The sequence below is a fragment of the Neofelis nebulosa genome, chromosome 1 (genome assembly GCF_028018385.1).
Source record: "Neofelis nebulosa isolate mNeoNeb1 chromosome 1, mNeoNeb1.pri, whole genome shotgun sequence".
Taxonomy (NCBI): Eukaryota; Metazoa; Chordata; class Mammalia; order Carnivora; family Felidae; genus Neofelis; species Neofelis nebulosa.
Genome location: NC_080782.1, coordinates 30,379,297 through 30,394,116, shown reverse-complemented (window position 1 = coordinate 30,394,116; position 14,820 = coordinate 30,379,297). Strand labels below are relative to the sequence as shown.

Below are 14,820 nucleotides of genomic sequence, written 5' to 3'. Positions count from 1 at the left end.
TTATGAAAATAGTATTTTCAAAGGCAAAACATTTGGCAAGAAGAATGTCACTGTTTTAATATCTTTATTAGTTCCGTCATTTGTGTAATTTCTGGGTCTATAACTACCGATCCATGTTTTCCTCATTATGGGATGTATTTTCCTACTTTCTAGGTGTTAGACACCTAGAAAAAGGCAGTTTCATTGAAAAGAAAAAGCAAGATGATTTTATTCTTTCTTTTTTTTTTTTTTTTTTTTTTAATTTTTTTTTCAATGTTTTTTATTTATTTTTGGGACAGAGAGACACAGAGCATGAACGGGGGAGGGGCAGAGAGAGAGGGAGACACAGAATTGGAAACAGGCTCCAGGCTCCGAGCTGTCAGCACAGAGCCCGACGCGGGGCTCGAACTCACAGACGCGAGATCGTGACCTGGCTGAAGTCGGCCACTTAACCGACTGCGCCACCCAGGCGCCCCTTTATTCTTTCATTTGTAATATTTTTCATTCATTCTACTACCACTTTAATGGTTTTACAATAAAATGAGTCCATCTTATGACTCAAAATTTTATATTATTAAATCTTTAAGTAACATAAATATAACAATACAAAAATAGAAATCTGTAATTCTAAGTAATATAACCTTACAGCAATACAGTAACTATTTTATGTCCATTTCTTATCTCAATGTACATCTAAAAAACGAACTCGGACCTTTTACTGATACAGAAATAAAGCTAAGAGTAATGAGAAATTTTCCCACACCATAAAAAGGAAAACTGTATTTTAGTTTCATTTCTTTTTTTCACTTGTAATGTTCCTATATCAAAGCAAAAAGTTTTAAAGCCAACAATAACAATGACAATAATAAGTGTTCCTATTTTAAATGAAACACAATGGTTATTTTGATTGAATAGAAATGTAATCTTTCTTTTTCTTTAATGTCTATAGCTGTTGTGTTATCAGTTGATTGTATAATTAGCCTTCATACCAATGTATCATCGGTTCACTTTAACATGAGAGCCTTGTTACTGAAAGGAAAGAATCAAATTTTTCAAACTTACTGTTTTAGTTCCATGCTTTAGAGTTATTTCATGAGAGTCAGGAATCTTTTGGACAGGATTCTGAAAAAAGAAAATTCCATGACATCAATGAGTAACCAATGTATTTAGGGTGTGGGGGGGAACTACATACTACATCTACAGGAGACACAATTTTTAAAAATAGCATCGTTAGCTTTTTAACACAAAGTTTAAAAAACAAAACAGGAGGGGCGCCTGGGTGGCGCAGTCGGTTGGGCGTCCGACTTCAGCCAGGTCACGATCTCGCGGTCCGTGAGTTCGAGCCCCGCGTCGGGCTCTGGGCTGATGGCTCGGAGCCTGGAGCCTGTTTCCGATTCTGTGTCTCCCTCTCTCTCTGCCCCTCCCCCGTTCATGCTCTGTCTCTGTCTGTCCCAAAAATAAATAAAAAACATTAAAAAAAAAAAAAAATTTAAAAAAAAAAAAAAAAAACAAAACAGGAAACGAAAATTGTGAAGACAGCTTATTTCTGCACTTCTAGATAAATTACAATTGTTGAGCTGATAATAAATTTATCTTAAATCTCAAAAAAGATAAACCCAAGAAACTTTTTAGGTTGTATGAAACCACAAGGTCCTCTCAGCATTCAAAAATATTTGAAGTCCTCTGTTCACTGAAAATTGGGCATAATTTAAAGTGCTTATGTACTTAATTTAAAATAGGCAACAGGGGCGCCTGGGTGGCTCAGTCGGTTGGGCATCCGACTTCGGCTCAGGTCATGATCTCACAGCTCATGAGTTCGAGCCCCGCGTCGGGCTCTGTGCTGACAGCTCGGAACCTGGAGCCTGCTTCAGATTCTGTGTCTCCTTCTCTCTCTCTGCCCCTCCCCCACTTGTGCTCTCTGTCTCTCAAAAATGAATAAATGTATAAAAAAAATTTTTAAATAGGCAACAAAATCTGCACAGGGTAGATATATACCTTTCAGCCCTTAAAAGTTTATAAAACTAAAAACTCCCGTTCAAAAATGACACAAATAAGGAACTGGGTCATTTATTGACTCCGTTAAATAAATAAGCATTTATTTATAAAGTGAGATTATACCAGATGGGTAGCATTAGACATAAACTCTACCATTCTCCCTCCCAAGATGCATATGGTCTGGGGAAGGGGAGGTGGCCAATCAGTCTAATTCAATATAAGAAATGCTATGATAGACAGGAGGTATGGGCAGGATAAGTGAGGAAGAGAGACGATGGATGCATAAATCAGACATAAGGGAGTCACAGTGATAATCTGAGCAAGAAGTTTCATTGCTTAGTCAAGTTTCCATTATCCAAGAGCAGGGCAACCATACTCAAATTTTAGGGCCATTCCAAATTCATGTTAGGATCATCTTGCAATCTACTTAACTAAATATGTGCAGTCTAACAGACTTTGGTCCCTGTCTCCCCTCATTCTTTAGCATCCTTGATGAATCAATCAATCGCAAGTTCTGTTTCATCATAAACTTTTCTCCTGCTATGGCTCTTTCTCCTCAGCACATAAACAGTTAAAGTACTTCCCATATTACACACACACACACACACACACACACACACACACACACACAGAGCAATTTCCCCCACATTTACTGCTGTATCATTATCTTTTTCTCTGCAATTAAGCTTCTTTATATGACAGTTTTCACTCAAATGTCTCTACTTCCTCTCTCCCTTCTACCTCTACCACTCAGGCACGTGTTCTTTTATTCCTAATGCCTAGCACAGTTCTTGGCACTTAAGAGACTGTCTGTAAATATCTCATGAATAAACAAACACGTCACTATAAATGCCCCTGGACACTTTTCAGAACTTAACCTGCATAACTGACCTTTCAACAATATAACTACTTAACTATTTCTTCCATCTTGAAATTGTTCTCTCCTGGGAGGAAGCAGCCTAGACAAGAAGCCAGAAAAGCTAGGGTTTTTATTTGTATGTTTATGTAAGGTCTAACATTTTTCAACATTATGTTTTATTTTTAAGTAAGTTATACATCTAACACGGGTCTTGAACTCATAATCCCAAGACCAAGGGTTGCATGCTCTACTGACTGAGCAAGCCAGGTCCCCAAGAAAAGCTGGGCTTTTTAATCTAGCCCTGCCACTCCTTAACCTTGTCATAACTCCAGGATAGTTATGACTCTATTTCCTCATTTGTGAACTGAGGATAACAGCACTTGCCCTTTAGGTTACTGGTAAGTGGTTTAAGCCTTATAATGCAGTGTTGAGCACAAAGTAGGTACTCAATAAATGACAGCCACTGTTTATCCTTAGACGTACCTCCTACCTCTCTGGTCATATCAACTTAATCTATTTCCAGGTTTCTCTTTCTCCTTACCAGGTTAATTCCTACTCATCCTTTAAGACTCAATTCAGATGTGACCTGCTACTGGAAGCATTTCTCAACAGTTCAAACTCAGGGTTAAATGGCCCTTCCAATGCACTCTCATGTCTCAGATAAGGAGACAACCTCTCCCTATCTCTATCACAGAATTTATCAAAATCTGTTATAATTTTTTTTAAACTTTTTCTTTTAAGTAGGCTCCACGTCCAACATGGGGCTTGAACTCATGATCTTGGGATCAAAAGTTGGATGTTCTACCAACTGAGCCAGTTGGTAGCCACCCCCAAAATCCACTGCAATTTTTTACCTGTTTCCATCCCAACCACTCCCTAACCAAATTGCAAAATGGACACTTCTCAAAGATTGTGTGTATCTATTATCATCTCTGGATCCCCAAACCACAAAACAGATGGTGGATGGCAGACACACACAAAAGTGTCTTGGAATTAATTAATAGCCTAATATCTACCTTGTAGATCACACTAGATTGTAATTTTTACTTTACCTTTAAACATTGATGTTTATGTCCATAAAGAAGAGCAGATGCTATCCACCAGATCAGCCAGGTAAGCGACAGTCAGGGATAACTGAGGTGTTCAAAAAGTAAAAACTGAGTTGCCAGAGTGGCTCAGTCGGTTAAGCATCTGACTCTTGGTTTTGGCTCAAGTCATGATCTCACAGTTCATGAGTTTGCGTCCCACACTGGGCTCTGCACTAACAGCACAGAACCTAGTTGGGATTCTCTCTCTCTCCCCTCTCTCTCTCTGCCCCCCCCCCCCCAATTCTCTCTCTCTCTCTCTCTCTCTAAAATAAATAAACTTAAAAACAAAAAACCTTTCACAACCAAATGATTATATCCCAGACTAAAAAACAGATGTAAAGCTACAAGTTTAGGGGTGCCTGGCTGGCTCAGTGGGTAGAACATGCGACCCTTGATCTCCGGGTCACGAATTCCAGCGGAGAATATACAGTGTTGGGTGTAGAGATTACTTTAAAAAAAATTTATTAAAAAAATATATTTTTAATAAAGTTGCAGGTATAGAGAAATAAAGGCAATTTTGTTTTAGACTTCCTGCATGAGAGATTACTATAATCTATTACCACCACAGTGCATTTAAGAAGGAGATTAGGAAACCACAGGCACTGAACAAGAACCCTAACCTCACAGTAAGTGCTGGAGAGTTTACAGTTTATTTCAAGACAAGATGTTACGGTATGCTTTACTATGCTTTGGAAAGTGCTGCACATACCTTGATTTCAGAGATACCAATATTCCAACACAAATTCCAAAATAATTTGAAAGTCAAACAAATGAATTCTGGACTACCCCTGTATTAAATTGTAAGCCACTGCTCCCTTTGCAGTTGACAACATTTGTAAGCAATAAAAACTCATGTATAAGTACTAAGTACTCTTACAGAAAACAGGAGAATGGTTCAAATGTTTCCCTTCAAGAAGATTCTGTTATAGTCAGTGTCTCATTTCATAACTAATTACTTTTTCATCACTCAGGAAACAGAAACACTGTCACCAAAAGGAGGGATGAAAATTATTTCACTAAATTCAATGCACAATATGCCTATATATAGACAATTTCTGACATGTCAAGTAAAAACTTACATGAAGACAGAACAATTTAATATTTACATCAGCAGTGAATTAAATGTTTAAATAAATGTTGTTTACATTTAAAATCAAAGTTTTACTGGAAATCATGTAGGGCATAACTCATAAAAGGCTCATATAACTGGCACAACTAAATCATCTAAAATAGTAGCAATCCATCTTTTAGTAGCATATCACTTGATGGTGACTGTTCTTTTTCCAAAACTTCTACTAATGGCTTTTTGAAATATGGCTTAGTGTGAAATTTGCTCTAACAGTAAAATATTTTCATGATTTTCATGCCAGGGCACACCATAAGCTATGAGACTTCAATGAAGTCATTTATAATAAGAATTCATAACAAGAGCTAGTCTTAATGGAAGAGGGGAAAAGATACCAGCTTTTGTTTTGGTTTAGTTTTAAATGCCAACCAAAGGATTATTTCCCAGGCTCTTTAGTTTGCCCTCAATAACAACGATAGCAAATATATCTGGAATAACATGAGCAATTCCATCTGACACACATCCTTAAAGTGTTTTCAAAAGACTTGCAAAACAAAAATAACCTTTCCAGGGTAAAGATGTCATAAGTTTAAGAAGTTGTATATGTATGGTACTATAAGCCATAATCAAAAGTCTACCCAGTAACAACGATCTGCCACAAAGTGGCTATGAATTATGGGGAGAAACTGGGGAGTGCTAACCAGGAAGTTGAAAAGGAGTGCTAAGTTCTCCCAGAAAGTATTTTGTAAATAGTTGCCAGTGTGGTATCACAGAAAACCAAAATTAGAGTCTATTCTAGTATAACTCTGGAGATCCAGTAGAGTGACTTAACAATAGTTACTCATCATCACACATTCACTCAACAAACATTTATTGAGTAGTTAATTACATACCATATACCAGGGACTACAGTTAAAGATTTAAAAATAACAATAATAAAAATAACAAAGACTCAGCTCACAAGGGCTATCAATCCAATAAAGCAAAATTAACTGACAGGTAAACAAATGGGCAACACTAAAATGTTTCAGATGCTATGACAGAACACACAGGGTTCAGTGCTCAATTCCACTCTGCCTGGGAAATAAGAGGATGATTAGAAAAGACTTTATAGAAGAGATGCCTGAGATGCCTTTGGAAAAATAAATAGAGGTTCCCCAGGTGAATGTGGAGGGCATCCAGAAGAGCATAAGACAAATCCTGACAGTTACTGAACTGCAAATAATTTTGCCTGGACAGAGTTTACATTGCTGGGCAGGAAAGGAGGGAAGGCTGTGTGTGTTGTGTGTATATACAATTTTTGTGTGCAAAAAAATTTTTTTCTTACCCAGAGAGTTAGAAGCCAGATTGTATACAATGCCAACAATCTGAAATTTAAGCTCTGAGCCTTGTAATTTGATAAGATTTGAGTTTTCAAAAAATCACCATGTTATTTTCTTCTGTTCATCAAAAGAATCAAGGGGCACCTGGATGGCTCAGTTGGTTGAGTGCCCAACTCTTGATTTCAGGTTGTGATCTCATGGTTCGTGAGATCGAGCCCCACATTGGGCTCTACACTGGCAGTGCAGGGCCTGCTTGGGATTCTCTCTCTCCCTCTCTCTCTTTCTCTGTTCCTCCTCCACTCACATGAGCTCTCTCTCTCAAAATAAATAAACATTAAAAAAACTTTTTTTTAAGACAGAGTCAACACAGTGAAAAGGCAAACACTAGAATGGGAGAAGATGTCTGCAAATCATATATCATATAAGGGGTTAACATCCAAAAAAACAAAACTCCTACAATTCAACAACAAAAAAAGATACAACTCAATTCAAAAATTGGCACAGGGCCTAAAGAGATATTCCTCCAAAGAAGAAATACAGATGACCAACAAGTACATGAAAAGATACTTTACTAATCATCAGAGAAATGAGAATCAAAACCACACTGAAATACCAGTAACAGGATGGGTATTATTTTAAAAATAAGTAAATAAGAAATGTTGACAAGGATGTACAAAAAAATGGAAACTTTCTGCATTGCTGAACAGAAATGGTACATCTTCTATGGAAAACAGTATGGTAGTTCCTCAAAAAATTTAAAATAGAATTACTTTATGATTCAGCAATTCCCCTTTAAGTATATACACAAAAGAACTGAAAGCAGGGTCTCCAAAGATGTTCACAGCAGCATTGTTCACAACAGTCAAAAGATAGGAACAACCCAAGTGTCCACTGATAGATGAATGAATGAACAAAATGTGGTATATGCATACAATGGAATATTATTCTTTAGAAGGAAGGAAGTTCTGACACACACTACAACATGGATGAACTTGGAGGAAATAATGTCGAGTGAAATAAGCCATAAAAAGAAAAATATTGCATGATTTCACTTATATGAGGTATCTAGAGCAGTCAAATTCATAGAAAGTAACATAGTGGTTACCAGAATTGGGAGAAAGGGGAAAATGGGGAATTACTATTTAATGGGTATAGTTTCTGCTTTGCAAGATGAAAAAGTTCTAGAGACTGAGTATACAACAATGTAACACTACTGAACTGAAAATTTTTAAAAGGTTAATACTGGGAGCACCTGGGTGGCTCAATTGGTTGCACGTCCAACTCTTGATTTCCGCTCAGGTCGTGGTCTCATGGTTTGTGAATTGAGGCCCCATGTTGGGCTCTGCGCTGACAGCGCAGAGCCTGCTTGGGATTCTCTGCTCCCTCTCTCTCTGCCCTTGCCCCACTTGCGTTCTCCCTCTCTCTCTCAAAAATAAATAAATAAGCATTTTTTAAAGATTTAAAAAAAATGAAATGGCTAAGATTGGGAGATGGGTAGGGGGAAGGGATGAAATAGGTGATGGGGATTAAAGAGTACATTTATTATGGTGAGCATTGAGTAATGTATAGAATTGTTGAGCCACTATATTGTACACCTGAAACTAATACAAATATTGTAAGTTAACTACACTGAAAATTTAAAACTTAAAATTTTAAATTTTTTAGGGGCACCTGGGTGGTTCCATCGTTTATGATCTTCAGCTCAGGTCATGATCTCACGGTTCATGAGTTTGAGCCCCACATCGGGCTCTGTGCTGACAGCTGAGACTGCAGCCTGTTTCAGATTCTGTGTCTCCCTCTCTCTGCCCCTCCCCCACTTGTACTGTCTCTCTCTCTCTCTCTCTCTCTCTCTCAAAAATAAACATTAAAAAAATATTTTATTTATTTATTTATTTTTTTAAATTTTTTTTTCAACGTTTTTTATTTATTTTTGGGACAGAGAGAGACAGAGCATGAACGGGGGAGGGGCAGAGAGAGAGGGAGACACAGAATCGGAAACAGGCTCCAGGCTCCCAACCATCAGCCCAGAGCCTGACGCGGGGCTCGAACTCACAGACCGTGAGATTGTGACCTGGCTGAAGTCGGATGCTTAACCGACTGCGCCACCCAGGCGCCCCTAAAAAAATATTTTAAATAAATGACTAAAAATAAAAATGGTTGAGATTGTATATTTTATGTTATATGTATTTTCCCAAAACTAAAAAAAAAAAATTGTTCATAGATATAACCCCCATAAGCAAACAAAAAGATTAAACGATGCATAATATTAAGCTTGAATACTTCTTAATGTTCTAATAAACATTAGGTAAGCTTCAAAAGAAATAATTTATCAAATGTTTAAAATCTTCATCTAAAAATGTAAAGTTATATGTCTAAAATATTGCAGGAAGGAAAGACAATTTCCTATCGAATTCTCACAGCTGGTTCCAATCCTTCAATGAGTAGTGTTCCCAAACCACCTCTAAATTACCCTCAAACAGTTTATGCCTTATTGCAAGCTGCAACTTTGAAGAATATTTCCAAGAAACATGACTTAAAAGTACATTGTTAAATAACTTTTTATACCTATGTGAGGGCTGAGAAACTCAAAAAGGATAGGTCATTTTTTTTTAAGATTTATTTATTTTTGAGAGAAAGCATAAACAAACAGGAAGGGGCAGAGAGAGCAGGGACAGAGGATCCAGAGAAGGCTCTGCACAGACAGCAGTGACCCTGACGCGGGGCTCAAACTCACAAACCATGAGATCATGACCTAAGCTGATGTCTGATGTTCAACTGACAGAGCCACCCAGGTGCCCCAAACAAAGAATAGGTCATTCTTATATTTTATCAGAAATTATATTATTTTTTAAAACTCCATGACATTCTCAACAAACACAAAGCTGACAATTTTATATGTTTATCATACAACAATGGCAGGTAATAAGCCAATAAGATTTATACCAGAAGACACATTTATTTTCAAAAGCTACCATGAACATATGCCTTATCATTCCCTGACAGCCTAAAATTTTATGAGTATTTCCACACTTACTCTTATTGTTATTTCTGAAGACTTGAATCTAGACAGGACTCTGCACCTAACTCTACTTGTAATCCTCACTAAGCCACTCAATTGTATAGAAACTTAGCTTTTCCACTTATAAAAGTGATAGAGTCAGACTAGGTAATTCATATCATTCTATAATGACATGGTTTACCTTAAACTATTCACATCTTAAATTATGAACACTCCCCTATGTCACTGAAAGTGCTTCCATGACTTCTAGCTTCTTCACTTCTCTCCACTTGCTCACTACACCATGGAATTACTCTTCCTACGATGTTTTTCATGGAAAAACAATAGCTCTCCATTGGCGTTAGTAGTAATCAATAACTTTTCACATCATTCACACATTTTTGTTTAAGAAATTTTCTGCAAAGCATAAGAGACTCTTAAAAACTGAGAACAAACTGAGGGTTGATGGGGGGTGGGAGGGAGGGGAGGATGGGTGATGGGTATTGAGGAGGGCACCTTTTGGGATGAGCACTGGGTGTTGTATGGAAACCAATTTGACAATAAACTTCAGATATTAAAAAAAAAAAAAAAGAAATTTTCTGCAACATTTGACGAAACTCTTGATCCAAGTTAAGTTTAAAAAAAAAATTAATGTTCTTAACAAGTTTCTGGTCAAAGGATACAGACTTTCAGTTATGAGTAAGTTCTGTACAGCATGGTAACTATAGTTAATAAAACTGTGTTGTACACTTGAAATCTCCTAAAAGAGTAGATATTAAGTGTTCTTAATAAAAAATAAATAAAGTAGCTACGTGAGGTGATAAAAGTGTTAGTTAACTTCTTGACTATGGTAATCATTTCACAATTTATACATATATCAAACCATCACATTGTACTCCTTAAATATAAACAACTTTTGTCAATTACACCTCAATAAAGTTGGAAAATAAGTATCATTGGGGGAAAAAAAGACTGAGGTGCCTGGCTAGCTCAGTCAGTAAAGCATGTAATTCTTGATCTCGGGGTCAGTCATGAGTTCAAGCCTCCCATTGGACATAGAGATTAAAGAAAAAAAAAACCCTATATAATGAAAAAGCAGAGAGTTTCTTGTAAGATACTAATCTCTAAAGGGCCTAGCAATATTGTTATCGTTTGCAGTGGTACTTTTTTATTTATTACTTATTAACATACATATTCAGAGCCCACCCTTACCCACAGCATTAACCACTCGGGGCAGCAATGGAGGGACAAAGGAGTTGGGCTCGCAGGGCAGGGGGGAGCATGGTTTGTGGGAGAGTGGTATAAGAGAATTAAGAAGGAACAACCTGGCTTTCTTAGAACACCTAATGAAACTCCTCCCTCCCACTCCTTCACCCCCACCTGAAAAAGGCTTTATTTTACAACTATAAACAAAGGAGAATTTCACTTGTTCAGATGAGTCTCTGGGTTTTACCATTTGTCTTATTCCTAAAAACAGGCCCACCTCCACCATGTCAGTGGCAAAACTGTACACACCATTCTCAAACCTTCACAACTTGAATTAATTATCCACTCAAAGCCTCAAGTCCTTAGCCTCCTGTCTACGAAGAATTCATGTTTACCAGAATGATTCATTTGAGAAACAAAGCACAGAGTTGCTGTGATGACCAAATGAGTTAATGTGACAAAGTACTTTATAATTATAACCCAATATAAGTAAGAAATTATTATGAGCCTACGGCTACAAAGGTTTTTTCTTAAAAGTACACATTTCAGAAACTGCTGGAGACCAGGTACAAAATGCCTTGAGATAAAAAAGTTAAAAAAAAAAAAAAAAGAAATTTCATCAAGTTGCAGAATCTCAGATATGTAGGGCACAAATTACTTCAACACAGGTTATGTACTATACTATTTTGAGTCATGGTTAATATTTCATATCTGTTTTTTAATAAAAATTGAGTTATTGCTTGGACAATCTTTCTCTATTTGGTTAAAGATGCACAGACTTTACTAACTTTAAATACAAAAAGGTGCCTTTTTGTATTTCCAATCCAATTGGGTAAGAATTAACTTACCAATCCAATTGGGTCTCAATCCAATTGGGTAAGAATTAACTTATTTCGGAAAACAAAAGAAGCCTGAGCCATAATAAATTTTTATGAAGCTTACCTGATACTGAGATATCTTTATCCTTTTCCTTTACAGGTCTTTTAAAAATCTTACACTGCAGAATAGATAACCATATCTGATCATATCTGATTTAATATAACTTTCCATATGGGGTGCCTGGGTGGCTCAGTGGGTTAAGCATCTGACTCTTGATTTCAGCTCGGGTCATGATCACACAGTTTGTGACTTCAAGCCCCATGTCGAGCTCTGTGCTCACAGTGTGGAACTTGCTGGGATTCTCTTTCTCTCTCTCTCTCTCTCTCTCTCTCTGTCCCTCCCCCACTCACCCTCTCTCTCTCAAAATAAATAAACATTTAACTTTCCATACATGCAAAAGCATGTATATGCTTCAACAGGGACAGTGAAAATTAGAAACACCTTAAAAGCCAATCTATGTTCTCCTGGAACAATTCTACAATTCCAGCTCTAGCAGTTAATTATACATCCAATTCATCCCATCAAATACAGAACTTCATACTTGCCATAATGTCTAAAGCCACCAACAACCAAGTATTTAAAATTTTTTTAAGTTTATTTATTTATTGAGAAAGAGAGGGGTAGTACAACAGAGGAGAGAGAGAGAAAGCGAGCGCAGGAGAGGGGCAGTGAGGGAGCAAGAGAATCCTAAGCAGGCTCCAAGCTGTTAGTGCAGCGCCCAACACGGTGCCCAGCACAGGGCTTGATCTCACAAACCCTGAGATCATGACCTGAGCCCAAATCAACAGTCGGTGCTTAACCAACTGAGCCATCTGGGCGCCCACAGCCAAGTATTTTAAATCGCCTTTGGGCATTTCTTGCTAAAGAACAAAAGCAGATTGTTTACTTGCCAGGTCCCCATTAGTCTTTAAGATCCTTGAGGACAGGCACTATGTCTTATTTGATTTGTGTCTACAATACCTAACAGCATACAAATACAAAATATATCTTCTTAGGGTGCCTGGGTGGCTCAGTCAGTTAACCGTTCAACTCTTGATTTTGGTTCAGGTCATTATCGCATGGTTGGAGTGTTTGAGCCCCACATCAGGCTCTGCGCTGACAGCATAGCACCTACTTGGGATTCTGTCTCCCCCTCCCTTTGCCCCCCCACCTCAAAAATAAACACACATTTAAATATATATATATTCTTAACTAAAAATAATAAAGATTACCTACTAATGAGAGCTTGTTTTTAAAAGAAAATAAATAAAGGGGCACCTGGGTATCTCAGGTTCAGCTGAGCATCTGACTCTTGATATCAGTTCAGGTCATGATCCCAGGGTTGTGGGAGTCTCTCTCCTTCCCCTCTCCCCTGCTCTCTCTCCCTCTCTTAAAAAAAAAAAGAAAGAAAAAAAAAAAGACTCCTTGGGCTTTTGGATATCATATAAAAAAATAAACAAAAGAAAGTAAGTATGAAATCTGTGAGAAAAAAATAATACACAATCATGTTTGTACTTATCATAGTGTGTTTATATATCCTTCTGGTTTTTTTAGTATTTTTTCAATGTTTATTTTTGAGACAGAGAGGGTGCAAGTTGGGGAGGAGCAGAGAGAGAGAGAGAGAGAGAGAGAGAGAGAGAGAGAGAGACAAAGCCAGAGGATCCAAAGCAGGCACCGTGCTGTCAGCACAAAACCCAACTTGGGGCTCGAACTCACAAACTGTGAGATCATGACGCAGGCGTCTATAAATATAAATATATATATTGATATTGATATTGATATTGATATTGATATTTATCTTTCTAAAACATAGAGACATACTAGGGCACCTGGCTGGCTTGGTCGATAGAGCATGAGACTCTCGATCTTGGGATTGTAGGTTCAAACCCCACATTAGGTGTCGAGATTACTTAAAAAAATAAAATCTTTAGGGGCACCTGGGTGGCTTAATCTGTTAGGCATCCAACTCCTGATCTCAGCTCAGATCTTTCATGATTGTGAGTTCAAACCCCAAGCTGGGCTCCACGCTGGGTGTGAAGCCTACTTTAAAAACAAAACAAAACAACTTTAGATAAATAAATAAAACATAGAAACATATTTATTAACTATTTATATTTCATGTCTACTCTTTAAATGTTTCTGTGTACTTTCAAGATAAAATATTCGAAGCCACAGGCAGACTTCATAAAAGCTGTACCTAGTAAATACTCAGATTCCCAAAATAAGGAAGATACAGGTACTATATTCATGAGCTCAGAAACTATGAAAGGTGCGTACTTGTAAACAAATAATTGTATCACAATTATGATCATTATAAAATGGTTGTGACAATGACAGAAGAATGCTCTATATAAATCACACCCAAAAATGAGCCCAAAATGTATCAAAGACCTAAATGTAAGAAATAAAACCATAAATCTCTTTAAGAAAAGGGAGTAAAACTTTGTTGACCTTGAGTTAGTCTTCTTAGATATGACACCAAAAGTACAGGCAACAATAGAAAAAATAAATTGGATTTCACCGAAATTTAAAGTTATTGTACTTCAAAGTACACCATCAGGAAGGTTGATGGTACAACCCATATAATGAGAGAAAATATCTGAAAATCATATATCTGATAAGGAACTTATGTCCAGAATATATAAAGAACCCTTATAATTCAACAGTAGACAAATTAAGCTAATGGAAAGAGTAAAAAGATGTGAAGAGACATTCCTCCAAAGAAGATATACAAATGGCCAACAAGCACATGAAACAATGCTCAACATCACTGTTCTTTAGAGTAATACAAATTAAAACCACAATGAGATACCTCTTCACACTCACTAGGACAGTTATAATCAAAAAGACAATAACATGCATTGGTGAGAATGTGGAAAACTGAATCCTCAGAGACTACTGGCAGGATTTAAAATGATGTAGCCATTTTGAAAAACAGTTCCTCAAAATATTAAACACAGAGTTATCATACAACCTAGTAATGTCCAGTCCTAGATATAAACCACCCCCAAAACAAAAATATACATCCATACACAAACTTCCGCACAAATGTTCATAGCAGCATTATTCACGACAGCCAAAAACTATAAACACTATAAATACCCCTATCTCCATCAATTAATGAATGCATTTTTTAAAATGTGATATACGCTACAATGGAATACTGTGTAAAAAGGAATGAAGTACTGATATATGATACAACTGAAAGGAACCTAGAAAACATTATGCTATGTGAAAGAAATCAATCACAAGACCACTTATTGTATTATTGCAGTGATATGAAATGTGCAGAACAAACAAATCCATAGTTAGAAAGTAGATTAGTGAATGCCAGGAACTGGGGGTAGGGTAGTGAAAAGAGAAAAGGAGATGAAAATTAAAGAATGCAAGGTTTCTTTGGGGGAGCATGAAAATGTCATAAAATTAGGTGGTAATAATGGTTGCACTCC

General features: G+C 37.0%; 1 protein-coding gene across 1 annotated transcript in view; it reads right to left on the bottom strand.

Moving 5' to 3' along the window:
• The window catches only part of WDR70 (WD repeat domain 70), a 299,325-nt gene that overhangs the window by 241,536 nt on the left and 42,969 nt on the right, over positions 1–14,820 (bottom strand). The window contains exon 6 of the mRNA XM_058717827.1: positions 1,042–1,101. Within this exon, the coding sequence (XP_058573810.1) occupies positions 1,042–1,101 (60 nt within the window). The remainder of the gene's footprint in view (positions 1–1,041; positions 1,102–14,820) is intronic.